The following is an 18,406-nucleotide window of genomic DNA, read 5'->3' as shown; positions in this document are numbered from 1 at the left end:
AAAATTTCAGTGACTTTGAAGTGACACCTCCAGCAAATTAATTGTCCTTCAGACGGGCTGTCAGTGCCCACACCCTCTGTTTGGGTTACGTACTGGGCAGAGGCACTTCAACTGGGCCTAACAAGGTAAATTATACAGTACCTATTATCTTTTTTTTGCAGAATACCTCTCCCTTTGTGCTGCCACTTCAGAATATGATCAAAAAGACCTTATTTAGAGGTTGCAAGCCTTCCCCCCTACCCCTCCAAAAAAACCCCCATCCCTTCCACATCCAGCTTTGTAAAGCCAGCACCAAAATACCTCTGACTAAGCTATAAAGAGGCAGGTATAGCTCCTGACAGCAGGTTGAGATAATAGTTAACTGAAATCCTGCTGTTTGGCAGAAAACAAGTCTCTGCAGTATTGGATTCAGAGGGCAGCATCATGTCTGGAAAAACAAACAGGAAGGAGAAGTAGCGCTGCTTCAGGCTGTCAGAGAAAACCCCGACAGATGAGGAATTAGAGAGATGGATCTTCTTTAGGGAGGTTACATCTTCCTCAGTTTTTACTTTCAATTACCTGGAAGGCTCAGGGACACATGCAGGAAGAATTGCTCATTTATATTAATGGACCATATATTTATGTTGATCCCCCCCCTCCCCTCAACAGCCCATCCTGCCACTGTTTCAGGCAAAAGCTCTGGTTAACTGCAAAGCCCCAGATCTTATCTATCCCACTTATTACCACTAAATATCCATGCTGATTGATGGCTAGCAGGTTTTCCCTTCTCTGAGGAAGCAATCTTTCTTCTCATGTTTACAAAACCTCATTTAGTCCAGAATTACAGAGTTGTGGTTTTGTGTGTGTTTCTTTTTTTCCCTATTAACTTAGTCTAAAGAACCCTCAAGAATTTTGAATTTTTAAAAAAAATTTAGAAAAAGAAACTAAACCTCAGACCACACTCTTCCCTCTCATCTCTGTCCTACCACCACATCATAATTGTTATATACATGATTTTTAGAAGCATTTTTTTTCACCAGCAAGGTACATTTTCAAGGTACATTTTGTTGCTGGCTCTGGCTTAGTTGGGATCTCAGCAACACTATTTATACACTGTCATTTTTCAAAGAGCTGCATGCTCTACATAGCTAATGCAAAAAGGTGGCACAACCACAGGAAAAGAACTTAATATTATTCATAGAATACTGAAAGGGAAAATGGAACAGTGGATCACATTAATTCTAGCAAATACTATTATTTTAAACTCATTTAAATGCAAGTCAAAATTACTGAGCGTATCATGCTAGAAAGTGACTAACATTTAGCATCTCACTGCAATCAGAGCAAACAGAGGCTGGCTGGGAGTTGGTCAGAGAAGGGGAAATTCTACTTTTATGTTTTACCTTTTTGAAACAGTAGTTAATTACACCAGTCCTCATCTGTTCAAGGGGTCTCACTGTCGCTGTCCTTTCACTTGGATCTGCCATAAATCAGCCAATGCTACTCCAAAGCTTGTTTTTCCAGTACCACATATCCCAAACTTACATTCTTCCTATTTTTCAACCTGTCTTTTCGAGATAATAGAAGATGTAATTACAGTACCAGTAACAAACCAATGTTATTGGGTTCTTGTGATGCGCATTCCAATTTTCAGTTAAGCAATCCAGAGACTTAATCTATTTTGCCCCCACTGCACAGATTTTCACACATTAAAACAATAATTACAAATAACTTCTTATGGCTGTTTAATGGACTCCACTGAGGTGAGAACAGGCAGGAATATTTTTATAGCACTGGACAGCCAGTCTGTATATAACTTCATTTTTTTGATCATGAAATTGAGAACAATCAAATCCTTTTTCATGGAGGCAGCAAATATTTCTCTTCCTTCCTTTCTCCTTAACAGTTCAATATTTTGAGAAATGCCCACTGATGTTACTACACCACGGCAACAAAGTGCAGTGTGTACATGACCTTTACCTTTAAATAATAAAAATAGCTTGAATGTGTTTACCTGTGCAATGCTGTCCAAGCTCTCACCTACAGCTCATGTTCAACAAGAATGGGTGCTAATTTGATTGTCATGACAACTAAAGTCTCTACTTTCATATTTTCTTCCTCCAGCCCCATTTGCTTATAAATCTCTAATTTTGTTTCATGTTCCTATGTCAAACTCAAACACAAATAAAAAAATCTCAGGCTTGCAAGAAACATGAACGGAGTAGCTGGCAACATACACTGGAAAATATTTTTAATTTTCACCCCTCTGTTTAATTAGCAGCAACAAGATTTTAAAATAATTTTCATAAGTAACTCATACTCTTATTGGAGTGGCTCACCACATCTAAGCCACACGTGTGGTTCATTAAACCCAGTATCCAGTCTCCAATGCGGGTTAATACCGGAGGCTTCAAGACACAAAATTTCAAGACCTAAAACTTCTGTTCGTTGGGGGAATAAAAAAAAAAAAAAAAAGTCAAATTCCCATTGCTTTCTGAAAATGAGATCTGAATAGAATGCATTGTCAAATTAATTGCTGAGCAGAAATTCCAAGAGCAGTTGATTTGAAAAATAATGTTTTTTTTTTTTTAATCACATCAAAATATTTACCCCATTACACGTAACTGAGCACAAGTCCTCCCAGAGCGGTCCCAGCATATAACAGAGAGATCCCCAAACCAAAACCATTCTAAATATTAAAATATAGGGACACCTAATTCACATCTGATCAGATTTAACTGAGAAACTGCTTGAGGACTATACCTTACAAAAATAAAATGGTAAAGCATGAAGCTTTCTGGAAGCAAAGTGAAACAATTTTGAGTTTGTGCCAAAACAGAATTCATGAAGGGGAAAATTATAACAGGAAAACTGGGAAAAACCTCAAGGACCATTAATGATTTTCTTTAAAAGTGGCATCTAGCAAGTAAAAAATATCATCATTCACACAGATGTGTAATTTCCCAGAGGTTCCTAAACCACTGCCTTGTTTCCTTCATTCAATTTTAATGACAGAGAAGCACTGCTTACATATTGCTTTTTGGCTGTAACATCAAACCTGTGAGGGTGTTATTTTTCTATCTCTTGTTTTTTCAATTGATTTATCTCCTACCAAGTCAAGGTGCCCTGAAGGGAATCCAAAAGGCTGTTTTAAAAATGAATATTTCATTGGGTACTCAGACTATTATACAGCTGAGTGTGATGGAACACACTTGTTATGTTTGGCACTACTTAATTCTACAGCTCCTGGGATTTAATGAATCTGATCTATCCCACTTATTGCCATTAAATATCAGTTCATTCTGCATATTTTTAGTGATACTTCTGTCTCTAAAATCACTCAGGGTTGGGTATTTCCATGTTAATATCTGTGGTGGGAATCTGTTTAGAAAACCGTTCCTAAATGAGAAAGTGAAGTGAGGAAAAAATAATCTACCAGTTTTCTTGGCTTGTCTGTTTAGCAGCCAACAAACAAACTAATGAGCGGGGTGACTTAAACAATAAACCATAGAATGGGTTAAAGACCAACATAAATTTGAAGAACAGCAGTTAAATGAATACAGATAAATAACTAATACGGTTGAAGAGGAAAGTGATCTAGACTGACATATGCTCCCAAAATCAAGCCTGGCTATAAACAGGGATCTCATAAAGCCAGAGAGACAAATCCAATCTGGAGTTGTGCTTCTGTGAAATTAAACACTGTCCAACATCTGATATGAATGACAGGAACCACATCTCTCTCAGTGACAACGAGCATTTTCCACTCGAGCAACCAAAACAATGAATTTTAGATTTTGCTTTGTTGAACAGCAATGACATTATAATCCAGTAGTAAAAAATGCCTTTGTACCAGTTTGCATTAACAGAAAGACAGAACAGACCTCTTAATGTGTTTCTGTTGCAGAAGGGAAAGCTCTGAAATCCTAAGGGAACCAATTACATAAGTCAGACAGAGAACTTCCGGACTTGATAACTGATGGGGTTTGAAAGTTACTGAAAACTGTCTGAACAACTCGCATAGGGTAACAGTCTGGTTCTAAAGGGACACACAATTTGCCTTGAATGCAGAACGTGGCTACTCATTTGGAAACCTCTGGTGGGCAGGTGTTACATAAAAAAAAAAAATACAAACTATCAACTGCAGAACTGCACAGATCAAAACCAGTAACACTGTTTAACATGTACTCAAGAAATCCTGAATTAATCGAGGGCATTAGATTAAAAAGGTTACAAAGGTGTACTGGGAGTTCTTTGCAAAGAAAATATTACTAGCAAACATAACACATTTGCCTAGCTGCATTTCTGAAATGTGAATTTTTCTTACCCTCTGTTTCTATACACAACAAAAATTAAGTATATAATGGCAAAACACTGCAATTTGAAATGTTTCTCAGCGTACACCAGCTGTCAAAAGCACTTTAGGAGTTGCATAAAATACAGAACCAAAGGCGTTCAGATTTAATATTTTATTTAGACACATCCAGCTTGTACTGCAGCTATCATTTTCCCACTGAAAGGTGCTGGATAGAAGACTTCCAAGTCTGCAGGGAAAAGAAATTAAACAAATTTAGGAACTCCATATTACTACTACTATTACAAATACAAATAAAATTACAAGTTATTATTTGAATATAGAACAGCTATAAACACATATTTTAAAATTTTTGATAGGCTTGGCTTCATCCACCACCTGGTTTTGCAGCAGAGGCCTTGACTTACATGAAGCCATACAGTTCTAAATGCTTAAGTTCAATAAAGGGTTGCTGATTTTTGTTTCCTTCTCAGTCCAGGGACTCAAAAACATCAAACTGGCAAAGGAATTACACAGACAACTTCAATTTATTCCAACTATGAGATGTCAGAGAGAGTTGTTATTTCCTTCCAAGAACTATTTCGGTCTTTCCAATTTCAAAAAATATGTTTCTCAAATTACAGAACTGACAATACCAGGTATTTCCAAGGTGGAATGGAAATACCACCAGACAAACTGAAGTAGCCTTTCAACTGCAAGTGATATGCTTGCACAGTCTGGGTCATATCTGAGGCTTGCTTTGTTAGGACCATCAGTGAGAATCAATGGATTTCTGTTAATGACCTTTTTTTGAGTCGACTTTAGCCCAGAACTAGTCAGGAACGATGCAGTTGGTATAATTATTTGGATATGGCTGAAGAAGCTTAAGAAATCTTGTTTTCTACTGCTCTTTATCTGGCACATAGGAAAGCATTTACAGCATTACAGGTTCTTATCCTGTTTTGTCACATCACACATGCTAATTACACCCACAGGTCATGTCAGGTGTGCCTTTGTGTCTCCTCAAGGGTGAAAGCAGACATGGCTCTGGCTACAGTCAGAGGTGTGGCCTCTGGGGAGGCAAAGTTCACAAACCACTGAGTGCAGCAGCTCTGTAACATAAACTAAAACCTGTCCATTATTTGAGCCATTATGATGCAACTGCAGACCACAACCGTGAGCATGTGGACTGCAAAAGGCTGAAAACTACAGTGATTTCTGATGAGGCCAGGCTCTTCAAATTCCACTGTGCTGTGAAAAGCAATAAAATCAGTTACCCAGTCAGTGGAGTTACAGTCTGTGCCCTTCATTTCTTCAAGAGCTGGTGTCTGACTATGAGGAAAGGGGCAGCAAATCCACTTCCAAAGAACCCACACATCAGTGCCAGCAGCCGCCACTTGTTCTCCACAGAGAAAGGCAGGTTCTGGAGGAGAAAAGGGAGCTTTAGTTTTGCAATCCATGCAGTTTAATTGCTCTCTCATTGACTTGAAAACAGTGAGAAATTCAGAGCACTAAGAAGTAGAGCCAAGTTGGTAAAATAAATATGACATTTCAAAGTAGTTTCCCTTCCTTTCAATGAAAGAAATACAGTATTTGTGATGATAAATAACCAGCCACTATCTGAAGGGCAGCTACAGGGAAGCTGGAGACAGATTCTTCATCAACAACTGCGGTGACAGGACGAGGGGGAACGGCTTCAAAATGCGGGAATTAAGGCTGGATTTATAGAAGAAATTCTTCCTGTGAGGGCGCAGAGGCCCTGGCACAGGTTTCCCAGAAAAGCTGAAACTGCCCCACCCCTGGAAGTGTCCAAGGCCAGGCTCGACGGGGTTTGGAGCAAGCTGGGCTAGCGGAAGGTGCCTTTGCCCGTGGTAGGGGGTCAGAACTGGAAGATCTTTAAGGTCCCTTCCAACCCTTAACACTCTCTGGATGTGACCTCTAGGGGTCACTTTGTCGCGTCTCCCTGCAGCCCAAAGCGGGCCCACTTCACTGCAGGTCTCACCCTGCACCGAGGACACACATGCAAAGGCACTCCAGCGTCCTGCTATTTAATTTAGTTTTCCCGTGAAGGGAAAATTACTTTTTCCTCACTTCCATTATGTACGTTTTAAACCAAGTTTTTAGTCGGGGGTCTTTAACACTATCCGCCCAGCACGAGGTACATCAGAAAGCGTTTACAGTATCATTGTTGTTGCTCATACCGCAATGCTCATCATCTGTACCACCGCAGGGAAAGGCGCTGGGGGCCGGCATCACACGCTTTACCCTGCTTTCGGTGTTATGCCAGCACAGCGCCACGCCAAAGCCACACGACAGCAGGTAGATCACAGGGCGGCCATCACAGACATCCCCGTCCCCCCCTCCTCACCCCCCAGGACCCTGAGCGGACCGAAACGCTCCTGCCCACCTTGCCAGGTCCCTCCTCATAGTGGCTGCGGCGGATGGCGGAGGTGGCGAAGCGGCGGACGCCGGCGGACAGCATGATACAGACACGATCGGCGGCGGCTCTTCCGCCCTGCGCGACCTTCCCGAGCGCGGCGAGGTTTAGGGGAAGCCGGAAGAGGAACTGGGCTGTGCCGGGGCATGACGGGAGTTGTAGTTCCGAGGGAGTCACGTGGGACCGGGCCGCGGCCCTCGGTTGGTTGAGCCACGCGCCCGCGCCGGCAGCGGCAGAGCCCCCGTCCCGCCCCCGCCACCATTTTGTGGTGACTGAGGGGAGGTGGGGAAATGGCGGGAGGGGGCTGAGCCTGAGGGGGTGGGGCTGAGAGACGCTTGCGATGCTGAAGCACCTCTGTGCTAGGGGAACGGGATAGGCTCTAGTGTAGAACTGCCGGATCTCGATAAATGGGCGAAAAATAGAATCACAGAATGGTTTGGGTTGGAATGGACCTTAAAGATCATCTCGTTCAAGTCCATGGGGAGGGACACCTTCCACTAGCCCAGGCTGCTGCAGTCTGTCCTTGGACCCTGCCAGGGATCCACAGCTTTTCTGGGCAACCTGTGCCAGTGCCTCACAGCCAAGAATTTCTTTGTACTACCCCATGTAATACTACTCTCTTTTGGTCTGAGTATCATCTCCCCTTGTCCTGTCACTCCATACTCTTTTAAAGAAGGCTCTCTCCATGATTTATGGATTCTGATGATTAATATAGTTTCACTAACTTTAATGAATATATTGCAAACAAATTACACTTCAAAGAAACTTTGACAATATGAAGGTAAAAAAAAAAACCCACCCTCAGCACCCTTCATGTTTGTCAACATTAATAAACACCTACAAAGTTATTTCCAAAATTGGTGGTTTCCATCTGTTTGTTTTTCTTACATGCAGTATTAAAAAAAAAAATTAATTTAAGGAAATGAAGTTTTGTCACTTCAGTAAATGAATGCTACCATCAGTGTTGCAAGGTAACAAATTTTTTCATAGCCTTTCTGCATAGTTTTGTGCTAGGGGAGGATAGAAAACCAGGATATTTTATGGTCACCAACATAAGACATTAATAAACACAGACTCAAAGAACTTTGAGAAGTGTGCCTAATTAGTTTTTATTTAGAAAATCTGTTTTGGAAAACAGAGTCACAGCGAACAGTAAGGAATAATTATTACAGATTACATTGGGAGGCAAAGTCTATTAAAGCAGAAGACACAAAAGCAAGGATAAAAAGGAATTTTTCAAATATTTAAAGTGTATCAAATAAATTATTCACATAAAGTGGAACTAAGTAAAAATATAGGTTCAATTTCCAGGAATGATTTCCTTTATAAATTGCAAAACTGTAATATGAATGAATTTGCATTAGGTGCACTTGTGAGGCTTGTAATGGTGGCCTCTCCTTATGGAAGCAAATCAACACTTTATTCAGATATCTGCTTGTTCTGGCATTGCTGTAGCATCTGCTAAGAAGATCTTGTATAGATTTCAGTCTTCTTCATAAAAAGTTGTTCTACAGCTGAAGAAATTTGTGTGAACACAGTCTGTTCTCTTTCAAAACAAACTAAACAAACTTTCAATACAAACTAAGAATGCTAGTCCAGGTGTGTGGAAAGCCACTCAGGAAGAGTTTAGAGTAACAGATTCAGCTGTCATTGATTGGTTTTTGGCAGAGAAATGAACACTTCCAAAGTGTTAAAAATATGAGGTACACTAGTTATAATGAGGATAATCATTATGACAGCAGATTATTACAGGAGATGGTAAGTGCTGTACTGAATGCCTTTGTAAAAACGGTGTCTAACTCACTCACAAATTGTGGAACTCACAGGAGTCACTGGGTGAAATTCCCTGCCCTGTGTTATGGGTAGAATCAGAATGGGTGATTACAGGGGTATCTTTTAAATCTATGAACCTTTAAAACTAGGCTATTATTTCACATATATTTTTTTATGTCTACAATCTTTTCTTCCTATAACCCCCCCTTGTCACTGTAGTTGCTCAGATTTGCCAGGTTATCTCTTCATCTTCAACAATATGTTACATTTTACTACTTGTGAATATAACTTAGTGATGAATTCTTTCAGGTGCTGCTTTCTTGCTTGCTTTCAAGAATGTTTGTGTTCTTGAACTAGAAGGCAAAAACACAAATAAGAAAAAAACCCCAGGTAACTAAAGAAAATAATGTAAAATATCTATCTTGTGTGATCTTGACAGAAGAAAGAAGCATAGAAATCTTAGTGAACATTTTACAGAATAAATAGGGCCATACAGCACTGTGCATTTTGAAGCTGCCAATCACTGAAATACAGTGATAGAACCAATAAAAGTAAACTGACGTTTTAAATCTCCTTTTATGAGTGAAGGAAACAGCTGTTTTTAGATTCTGGAATTATATATGATTAAGTTCAGATGTGTGTACTTCATGAAAACTTTTTAACAGCATAAACTCAGAAGGTCTCAGGAATCATAACAGCCGTCGTAAATGACACAAAATTATAATTTTTCTGCAGAAATTATCCTCTGGTTTTGTTATCATGATAAATTATTTTGTGTAGTACTTCAGCTTAGGAGACACCCTCCAGTCATAAGGTCCGGTATTAACCACAAGATTAAGCAGCTGTTAAATGGTAACTAATGAAAAGGAAAGCTGAATAGAAGGTATAAGTGGCATTATATAATGGGTTATAATTACGTGTTTTTTAGCAAAACTGTGGTTTAACAGAAGTATCTCTGATAGAGTAATTTGTCAGTCTTAGTCTAATTTCACAATTGTAGAAGGTCTTTCATAAGAGTAATTTAGCTTGCTTTATATGTGATAGTTGTTGGGTTTTTTTTTTCCACAAAGTAAGCATTCTGAAATGTAAAAGTATGTTGCAAATGTAAAATAGATTAGAGTATTACAAATAACATGAGGTCTTCGGCTGCAAAAAGAACTATTTGTGTGCAAAGCATCTGTATTTAGCAACATGAAAGGCTGAAAACCTTGAAGTGAAACAATACAAATAATATTAGTTTAAAAGAATTATCACTTGTAGAAGATACTTACCTTACTTCCGAAGAGCCCACATAAGCTGTTGGAAAGTGGAGTAGTGAGAAGAATTGTCCTTTGGGAACAGTTACAGTGTTTTTGTAAACATTGATAGTCCGAGGATGCTCCTGGGAGAAGATTGTTAGGAGAAGTAGCATCCTTTATTTTTCCATTACAGCTGTTAAAACCAGTCAAGCTTCCAAATGTGCGAGCCTTCCTTAAGGTGTGAAACTGAGTGACTTTCAAGCGTAAATATACACTGAAAGTAATTTTTGCAAGGCGTAATTCAATGGACACTCCCCCCCTCACCCCCCCCCCCCCGCAGTTCTTTCAAGTGGATCATTTCACAGATCCAGTTCACTGTGTAGGGGCACGAAGACTTACACTGGCCCACAGAAAGGTATGAAACAGCTGTAGCATTAAAAATGTGGAAATGGAGGCAATAGCATTAGTGCTTTTCTTGGCATCAACATCAGTTAATGTTGGCAAAAAGAGCTTGTCCAACTACAGCTTTAGTGCTGAATACATATATATATTATTAGAGATTGGGGAGCATGAGGAAATTATTACATGAAACAAATCAAATTCTTTCCAAAGTGCCATACTTCTAATGCCTAGTGCATTTATTAATTTCATTTTCCAGGATCATCCTTGATGACATTCAAGATGTTACTGTGGAAGGTATTAACATATTATACGCTTTTATAAGCAGATTTCAGTATATCATGTTATGTTATAAACAAGAGGATACAATAATTGAAAATTTATGTTTTGTTCTGTAATATCTGTATGTCCAAAAGTCTCTCTGATGAGTGTTGTCTTTCTGTCAACCACTGCTGCAGAAATGCAACTTTAAAATGTCTTTAAAACTGTGTAATTAATGTTTTTAACCTCTTACAGTTAACATAAGAGCATATTAACATTTAACATATGCAGTTTTATTTACTGTGCTCAACCTGAATTGAAATCCTATGATTTTAGCATCTGTTTGAGACACCAAAGTGGGCCTGGGCATCCAAATTTGGGCTGTTAGCTCTGGTTGAATAATTTAGGTTACTACAAGGATTGTAGGGGGAAGTAACACAGTACCTGTGTAATTCATGCTTCTAAACCGTCATGACTACAAAAGACTTATAGGCACATCTTTGTAGTTTTGCTGCTTATTAGATGGATCAGTCACTTGTAAGTACTGTAGTGTCATTTTGTTGTAAAAAATACGCGTATTATGAAAAGCTGAGCACAAATTTATAAGGTTGAATGTTACTAATGAGAGCAGGTTGAGTAGAGCTGTAGCTGGATGTGCATAGTGACAAAATTACAGTTTTGGCAATGTACCTGGCTAAATTTATTTTCACCTTACGTGAAATAATTAAAAAGTTGCACCTTCATATAAATGACTCCTTATGCGTGTGAACACTCATTTGTATGTACAAAACCATGTTTCAGCAAGTGTCTGACAATGATATTTCACCCTGACAGAATTTTTATTTTTTTGTAATTAATCTTTTGCCGCATTAATTAAACGTGCCAAAAGTCTGTATAAAATACATAATGAAAGTTTTGTTCCACAGAACCTATTTTAGAGGCCTTATGAGAAAAAAGCACTTGCACAGTGAGAAAAAACCACTTGACATTATTCATTTTGTCTTCCTGTCTTTCTCTAAAATGGAGTATGTAAAGCTCCATATTTTTGTCACAGACACCAAGACATATTTGGTTTATAATTACAGTAAGCACTGTTATAATTACTTGCATTTTGAACTATGTCATTGTAATAGTCATTGCTTGGTTGCTAAAGCTTGTGCTTGAAGGAGCCCAGAATCACATATTTGCCCTCAATTTACTTGGAGGTGCAATAGTCAATTTACATGGTAGTAAAAACCAAAAGCTACCCTTATTTTTTTCTGCCCTAACTGTACTTATTTTTTCTATAGTTTAAAAGCACACTTAAAAAAACGGATCCTTTTTTTTTTTTGCTTTGATTTTGTTTATTCAAGGGAGTTGAAATCTTGGTGGTGGTTTCTCCATCAACAGGATAGTATGTGGTTCAAAATATACAAGGGGGTAGAAAAGAGCCCTCAAAATAAAACTATTACTTTCTTTCTCTCATAGCAGTAGATTGTTCACCTGTTAAGCAAGTATTGCCCTAGTTTTTCTTATTTATATGTTGTCAGACTATAAATTCACTTGTGACAGTCCATACACAACAGCTTTTAACAATGTCTTTTACAACAGGGATGCCTGCCAGTGGGGTTACTTCTCACTTACCATGATGAAAGAACAGTAAAAATCCATTCCGAGGTACTTAATGCAGACATGCCAGTGTTTACAGGGGGTGAAGTAGTGTAATTTTAATTTTGACATCACTAAGGATGTAAAAATAATTTAATATCTTAGTTCTCAGAGCTCAAAGCTGGAACTTCCATCAGAGCCCATTTCTGTATTTCACCCTCCTGTAAACATATCACATGAAACTATGCACATCTCTTATCATATTTTGATTCATTAGTAATATCCCACTTCAGTCAAGCTAATTTATTTACTTATAAGCCTGTCAGTTCCCCCAGTGATCTGTTCACCCACTTCTCGTCTAAACTTAGTTTTTCAGGATGTTTTTGTAATATGCCAGTTGAATTGAACATGTCACCCATCAATGACCATTATCATGAAATATTAACTGTTCAAGTTGTTGAATGTGAAATATGCTGGTGGTCTCTAGTTTATATTCATTGTGCCTTAACATTGTCCTCTTTGTCTATGAGGTCAACAAAGAGCTGATGTCTGCCAAAGGACAGATACTTTTTTTTTTTAAAACTGGCTGTTTGGTCAGCAGTGAGGCAATGTTGAAGGGGCAAGGACTTGCTTATGAATTTTCTGTGTAATTCAGGCTGTACTGACTTGTTAACATTAAATCTGAACTTAAAATGAAGTGTCAGTGGTGATGGCTCACATCATCTTCATTACAAGCACTAACAAGGTTGTTATGCTAAAGTCTGGAGTCAAGTCTTATCAGTCAGATGAGTAAGATGAGTAGGAGAAAGTGCTTCAGTGACACACTTTTCACGGTGAGATAAGCAGAAGATGCTGCACTGAATTTATTTAGTAGTGTCATGGTTTTGTTTGTTCTGGGAAACTAAGCTGGAATTTTTCCTTTCACTGTGCCCACAGTGTGAAAGGGATGTTGAATAGGCAGGTTGGCTGTGGTTTGGGCCATTAACTAACACAAAAGAATGGCTGGCAAAACCCCATTCCGAGCTGATGGCCCTCAAGATCTTGTCTCCTGGGAAACGGAGGAGGAGTTCGTTGCTGCCTGAGCTGAGAGGGGGTCTGGGTGGCAGCAGCTCAGAAGTGGCTCTGTTCTTGGCCTGGCTGCCAGCTGTGAATTCTGCTTGAATTTTCATTGGAGAGGAACTGTTTTGGAAGGTTTTCCTCTCCTCTGTTCCCTTTTTTTTTTTTTCTTCGCAGCAGTTCTTGTGCACATCAAAAGGGGAGGGAAAACTATACACCACAATACAGCCAGCAGGACAGAATGAGTTCCCCTTGGGAAGGACCTTTTTATTTTTCTTCCCCCACTCCCTCCTCTCTCTCCCCTTTCCTAGTGCAGGGGGAGGGAAGACCTCCATTTTCAGCTTCTCCCACACACCCGGGGGCTGGGGCCCCCCCAAATGGCGACCACCAGTGATCCAACAGCATCAAACGCCACCAAAGGGCACAAACTGAACTGTTTACCTTTTTCATTTTGTTTTTTTTATTTGTTTGTTTCGAAGGGGATTATTTTTGGGTATAGGATTATTGTTTGGTTGTTTTACTTGTGTTTTATTTTTTCGTTGTTTCTGCCAATACACATTTATCTGTTAATAAAGGGCTATTATTCTTCCGTTTTCCACAATTTTTCTCCATCAGAGCCTCTTAATTCCAGATTCACAATTGCTTAGAGGGAGGAGTTTAGGTCTTCCTCATAACTCATCCTCAGCAAAACACTTGTGTCTTATTTAAACTGAGACAAGTAGAGATGCAACCAAGTTTGTGCCAAGCTGCAGACTGCAAATGCAGCCGAAGAGCTGAACAACTGATAGTTTTCCTAATGGGAATCTCAAGCTAGTGATTTGTCACATCTTTTGGCATTTTCATTGAGGAGGAACTTCTTGGATTTTTTTGAATTTTTTGGATCTGTTTCTGTGATGTATCCAAACATTTTTGTGAAGCACACATTGATAGTAGGCAGTTTCCTACCTGGAATGTTCTCTGTGTGTGTTCTTCCCCTCCCTCTAAAACAGGATGTCTTTTTACTAACCCACAGTGTTTGTTCTGTCCACTCTAAGACACCATGGGAGAGTTTCATGCTGTATTAGGTTTATGCAGCAAGATTTTGGTAATGGCAGGGCTACAGGATAAGGTCCTGAAACAGCCAGCCTGTGTTAGGAAAACGTAAATTTGCCCTCCTTACCTTGGAATTCATGAATTTGGCTTCCCATGCCTTCCATATAGCTCCTCTCAAGTCACCTAACAGAGGAACTCCATGATTGTTATTCAGAGCTTTACCTGAACACTTTCTAAAATCTTTTTTATCATCTTAATATTTGTTCCCGAGATTAAAAAAAAAAATCCTCTTAAACGTCTGAAGAAACACACTCTGGAATTCATCTTAGGTGGACTTACTGCCATTTTTAATCCTCTGTAGCTCCAGACTTTATCAAATGTGTGATGTATTTATCAAATACCTTGAAAAATTTATTTCGCTCAGAATGTTATATTTTTTTCTTTTTTTTTTTTTTTAATATCTCATCTTTGTCTTATTCTGTGTCTTGAAGAGATGTGTGCAAAGCTTCTGTGAAGAATTTGGTACCTTCAGCAACTTGTCAGTGGAGCCAAGATCTCCCCCTTAAAATAGTTCATTTTGTAAATGGCAACTTACATATAAGGAAATCATTATCAACTCAACATGGGGAAAGCAGTGGATTTTTTTTTTCTATTGCACATACTCAGTTGCTTCACGGCATTTCATTTCACATTTGGAAACTTGACTTCTGACTAGAGCTGTATGATACTGCCAGTTTTTGCTTTGACTATTCAAGTGTAAAAATAGCTAACTTTGCAAGAATACAGTATATTTAATCCAGCTCAAGGGTGTCATGTTACAGTAGAGCAAGCGGTTCTTGTCTTTGAAAATAACCAGTCTGGAGTACTGGAAATGTGAAACAGAAAAATGTCATTTGCCTAAAGGTACTCAGGTTGAATCAAGGGTTATTTATGGCTTGTCCTGATCAGGTTTTGAGATTCTGAATATTTATTTCCTATTTCAAGTTACACAAAACTGAGCAGATTGATGGTCCATTATAATCACGGTTCCGGTAGCGCATGTTCTCCTGTGGCTCCTCAGAGTGGGAAGCAGGGCCTTGACACTGGGGCATGAATTTCTCCAGTGGATGCTTTTAGAAGGACAAGCCCGTGGCCGAGTAGCTATTGCAGAGTCTTGCTTGAGTACAACTTACCAAACTTGTTTAACAGTTTTTCAGATAAATATGGTACATGGCTGGAAACCTGCTTGAAGCTGGGGCTGGGTTTGTCTGCGTGGAGGAATTTTGGGCGGAGATACAAAGGTTCTCTAAGAAGCTCAGTTCTACCACAGCTTTTAGTTACATGCATAATCTCAGACATCAGCTCAACTTCTCATACAAAACATTTTTACCACCAAGAGCATTTTCTCTTAGATTATGTCTATAAAGTGTGAGAATTGCTCATGTAGGATAAGAACACAGAATCTTCTTGCCTCTTGAGACTAAGGATGTGTGCCTCAACTTCATCCCAGTTTTTACATCTGTTTTTCTGGGATTTCTTCCCTATAGAAACTACTTGCAACTCCTAGGACAAGAGTCAAAAGGTGTTCTGTTGCTTATTCTTTTCCCCAAAATCTTAAGTCTCTTCCTAAGCTTTCTTGGCAGACTACTTGTGTTCATTTAATCTGTTGATGTTTTATAGGATTGCCTTAAACTGCAGTTTCACCCCTTGATGAATGGACAGTGATTTTGGGGAGAAAGCAGGAAGGAAGCAGAGGGCCAGGGCTGGAAGCAAATACATGAAAGAAGGATATTTGGGAAAAGATAGATGACAAAGGGACCAGTGAAAGAAGTCATAATGGGGTGGATGACATATCCATGAAATCAACAGCATCAGTTTGTGTTCTGTGCTACCATTCCAGCTTGGATTCTCAAGGCTCTTTGGTCTGGCACATTTCTGGATGGCAGTCCAGTGTGTGCTGACATGCTTACCAAACTGGGATTGGCCTTATAAGTGAGCCCATGTTTTTATCTGATGCATCTAATTTGGTGTCTAAATAAAAGGGAGACGGTAACACACCGTTCTGTTGTCACAGTCTCCAAAGGGCATGTGAATGTTATAAGGAAATACCTGTTAAATCTCCTTAAATTAGAAGTGACTAAATAATAAACACTTTCACTTTGTATTTACTGTGCCTTGTGTGATGTTTATTCTTTTGCCTCCTACTGAGACTATTATATTTGTTGAGAGCATAAATAGGTTTCATCTGTCATTCTCTTCTTTCAGTAAAACACTTAAAGAGTAAATTGTTGTCCTGGATGTTGTGCAGAGGCATACTAGTGTTTGCAGTGTGATACATCATATATCTTACATTCCAGCATCATACATGTGATGATACCAATGTGTACGTCTCATAGTTTGTTCTTAATTTTTTTTCACAGAATACTTTTGTGCAAGTTTTTGTTCTCTTGAAATCTCACTCTGCTAACTTTTCTTAACAATCCCTGTAACATTCCCTTCCTTCTACCTTCCACATTTAGTTTATGGGCTTTCTGAAAGCATTTTCTGACATTTTAAAATTTTTTTTTCAGAAGTGGTAGCCAAGATTATGTAACTGTTCTCTCAGAACTAGGCCTGGGTTCAAACCTACTGATCATCAAAGATGGCATAGCCATGCACTTTAATGAAAATTTTAAGTCCCTTGCTGAAGAATCATATAGTGGCTTCAGACTTAGGAGGTTTTCCTTGAGACTTATGTTCATTCCACATAAAGCAAAAACGTGGGGCATTTCTCAGTTTATGCTCGAATTATGGCAAACAAAGAAAGATAAATTGCTGAGATAAAATCCAAATAGGAATGTAATCTGTGAATTACATTTGAGGTGATCAGCAGTAGCTTCTGTCAATATTAATTTATTCTCTTTGATCTGCAAGACAAGTCAGCTAATTGTCTTCCTTGGTCTTGTACCTGTAGCCTTGTGATCTTTGAAGTGTAGCCATGTGATCTTGTCAAGTCTTAGAGTCAGTGTCACAGAGATTATTAGGATTTGTCCACAGGACTGCTACAGAACACACAGATACAGAGAGGGTTCTGCTGATGTTTAGTGCCTTTCTGTGTCATTCCTAACATGTATTAAAAAGTGCCCCTAGCAATATATTCCAATGATCCTCTTTTCCAGAGAAATTGTAAATAAATAAATTTAAAAATCCATCATCAGTTTTTCTAAGCAGTATTTCGTGGTTTCTGGCTGTTTCTATTTGCCTATGGACATTTTATAACTTTAACTGAGGAGATCTAAATGATAGTGTATCAGAAGATAATGATTTGTTCTTGTTTCTTGTTATTGGATCTCATTCTAGAGGAGGAGGAGAAGTCAATCCTTTGTCTGTGTGCATGTAAACAGAGAACTTACATGTTCTATTTGGTGTGATGCAGGGGTTATTACTGTATTTTTTGATGTCATGATAGTCTGATAGCAAAGCTGTGTTCTGGTTATTTAGTGTATCCCCCTTACCATTAGGGCTTCCAAAAATGCAGATGCATCATGAGAAAGCCCATATGAGATAGGATTGATGTGCTTACCACAGGAAGCGCCACCACTTGCGTCTCTTAGAACGCTTCCATCAGCGCTGCCTCCGTACAATCCCAAACATCCACTGGACTGACTATGTGACCAACACGTCTGTCCTTGAACAGGCAGCAGTCACGAGCATTGAGGCCATGCTGCTGAGAACACAGCTGCGCTGGGCAGGGCACGTCTCCAGGATGCAGGACCATCGCCTCCCTAAGATCGTGCTTTATGGGGAACTTGCCACTGGCTGCCGCAAGAGAGGAGGCCCGAAGAGGAGATACAAGGACTGCCTGAAACAATCCCTCAGCCTTGGCCATATTGATCACCACCATTGGTCTACTCTGGCCTCCAGTCAGGAGGCCTGGAGACACACCATCTATAACGCTGCTGCTGCTTTTGAGAACACACGCAGGATCACTCTTGAGGAGAAAAGACAACGCAGAAAGAATCGCATCTCATCGATATCACCTGGGGAGTCTTTCTGCTGTGCCTTCTGCAACCGGACTTGTCTATCTTGCACTAGCCTTTTAAACCATCAGCGCGCTTGTAGCAAGCGTGGGTAGAGCCATTCTCAAATCTTCATTCGCAAAGCCCAGCCATGAATGATGAATGACTGTGTAAGACTTTTGTTGTCACTGCAGGAGAACATAAAATGAATGAAAAATTAAGTTATAAACAAATACTTTTGTGGAGTTTTTTCCTCAATAGAGAATATTTTGGTTTTATAGCCTTGCTGTCTTAGAAACTCATGCTACGGGAAAATGTGATGAGTAGCAGAGTGCTCAGTGTGCAGATTCTTTAGGCAATGCTGTATAGAGAG

At 39.4% G+C, this 18,406-nt stretch overlaps 1 protein-coding gene, 1 long non-coding RNA gene and 2 other non-coding genes across 4 annotated transcripts; 1 reads left to right on the top strand and 3 right to left on the bottom strand.

Moving 5' to 3' along the window:
- Nucleotides 1–4,433: 4,433 nt before the first annotated feature.
- On the bottom strand, nucleotides 4,434–6,905 carry LOC114063876 (cytochrome c oxidase subunit 7C, mitochondrial). Its single transcript, XM_027896447.1, has 3 exons — nucleotides 6,681–6,905; nucleotides 5,551–5,696; nucleotides 4,434–4,523 (listed from the first exon to the last, which is right to left on the bottom strand). Exons 1-2 carry the CDS (start codon nucleotides 6,753–6,755, stop codon nucleotides 5,580–5,582), a joined length of 192 nt encoding a protein of 63 aa, XP_027752248.1. The 5' UTR covers nucleotides 6,756–6,905; the 3' UTR covers nucleotides 4,434–4,523; nucleotides 5,551–5,579.
- On the bottom strand, nucleotides 5,193–5,253 carry LOC114063881. Its single transcript, XR_003572628.1, has one exon. It is a non-coding gene; the product is annotated as a small nucleolar RNA Z39 (small nucleolar RNA).
- Nucleotides 6,433–6,495, bottom strand: LOC114063880. The gene has a single exon (XR_003572627.1). It is a non-coding gene; the product is annotated as a small nucleolar RNA Z39 (small nucleolar RNA).
- Nucleotides 6,906–7,628: 723 nt separating the features above from the next.
- On the top strand, nucleotides 7,629–11,359 carry LOC114063877. The gene is made up of 2 exons (XR_003572624.1): nucleotides 7,629–8,873; nucleotides 10,380–11,359. It is a non-coding gene; the product is annotated as an uncharacterized LOC114063877 (long non-coding RNA).
- Nucleotides 11,360–18,406: the final 7,047 nt, after the last annotated feature.

This window comes from Empidonax traillii, unplaced genomic scaffold (genome assembly GCF_003031625.1).
Source record: "Empidonax traillii isolate 1590-97213 ecotype Southwest subspecies unplaced genomic scaffold, ASM303162v1 scaffold497:size1267575, whole genome shotgun sequence".
NCBI lineage: Eukaryota > Metazoa > Chordata > Aves > Passeriformes > Tyrannidae > Empidonax > Empidonax traillii.
This window is presented reverse-complemented; position numbering and strand designations above follow the sequence as displayed.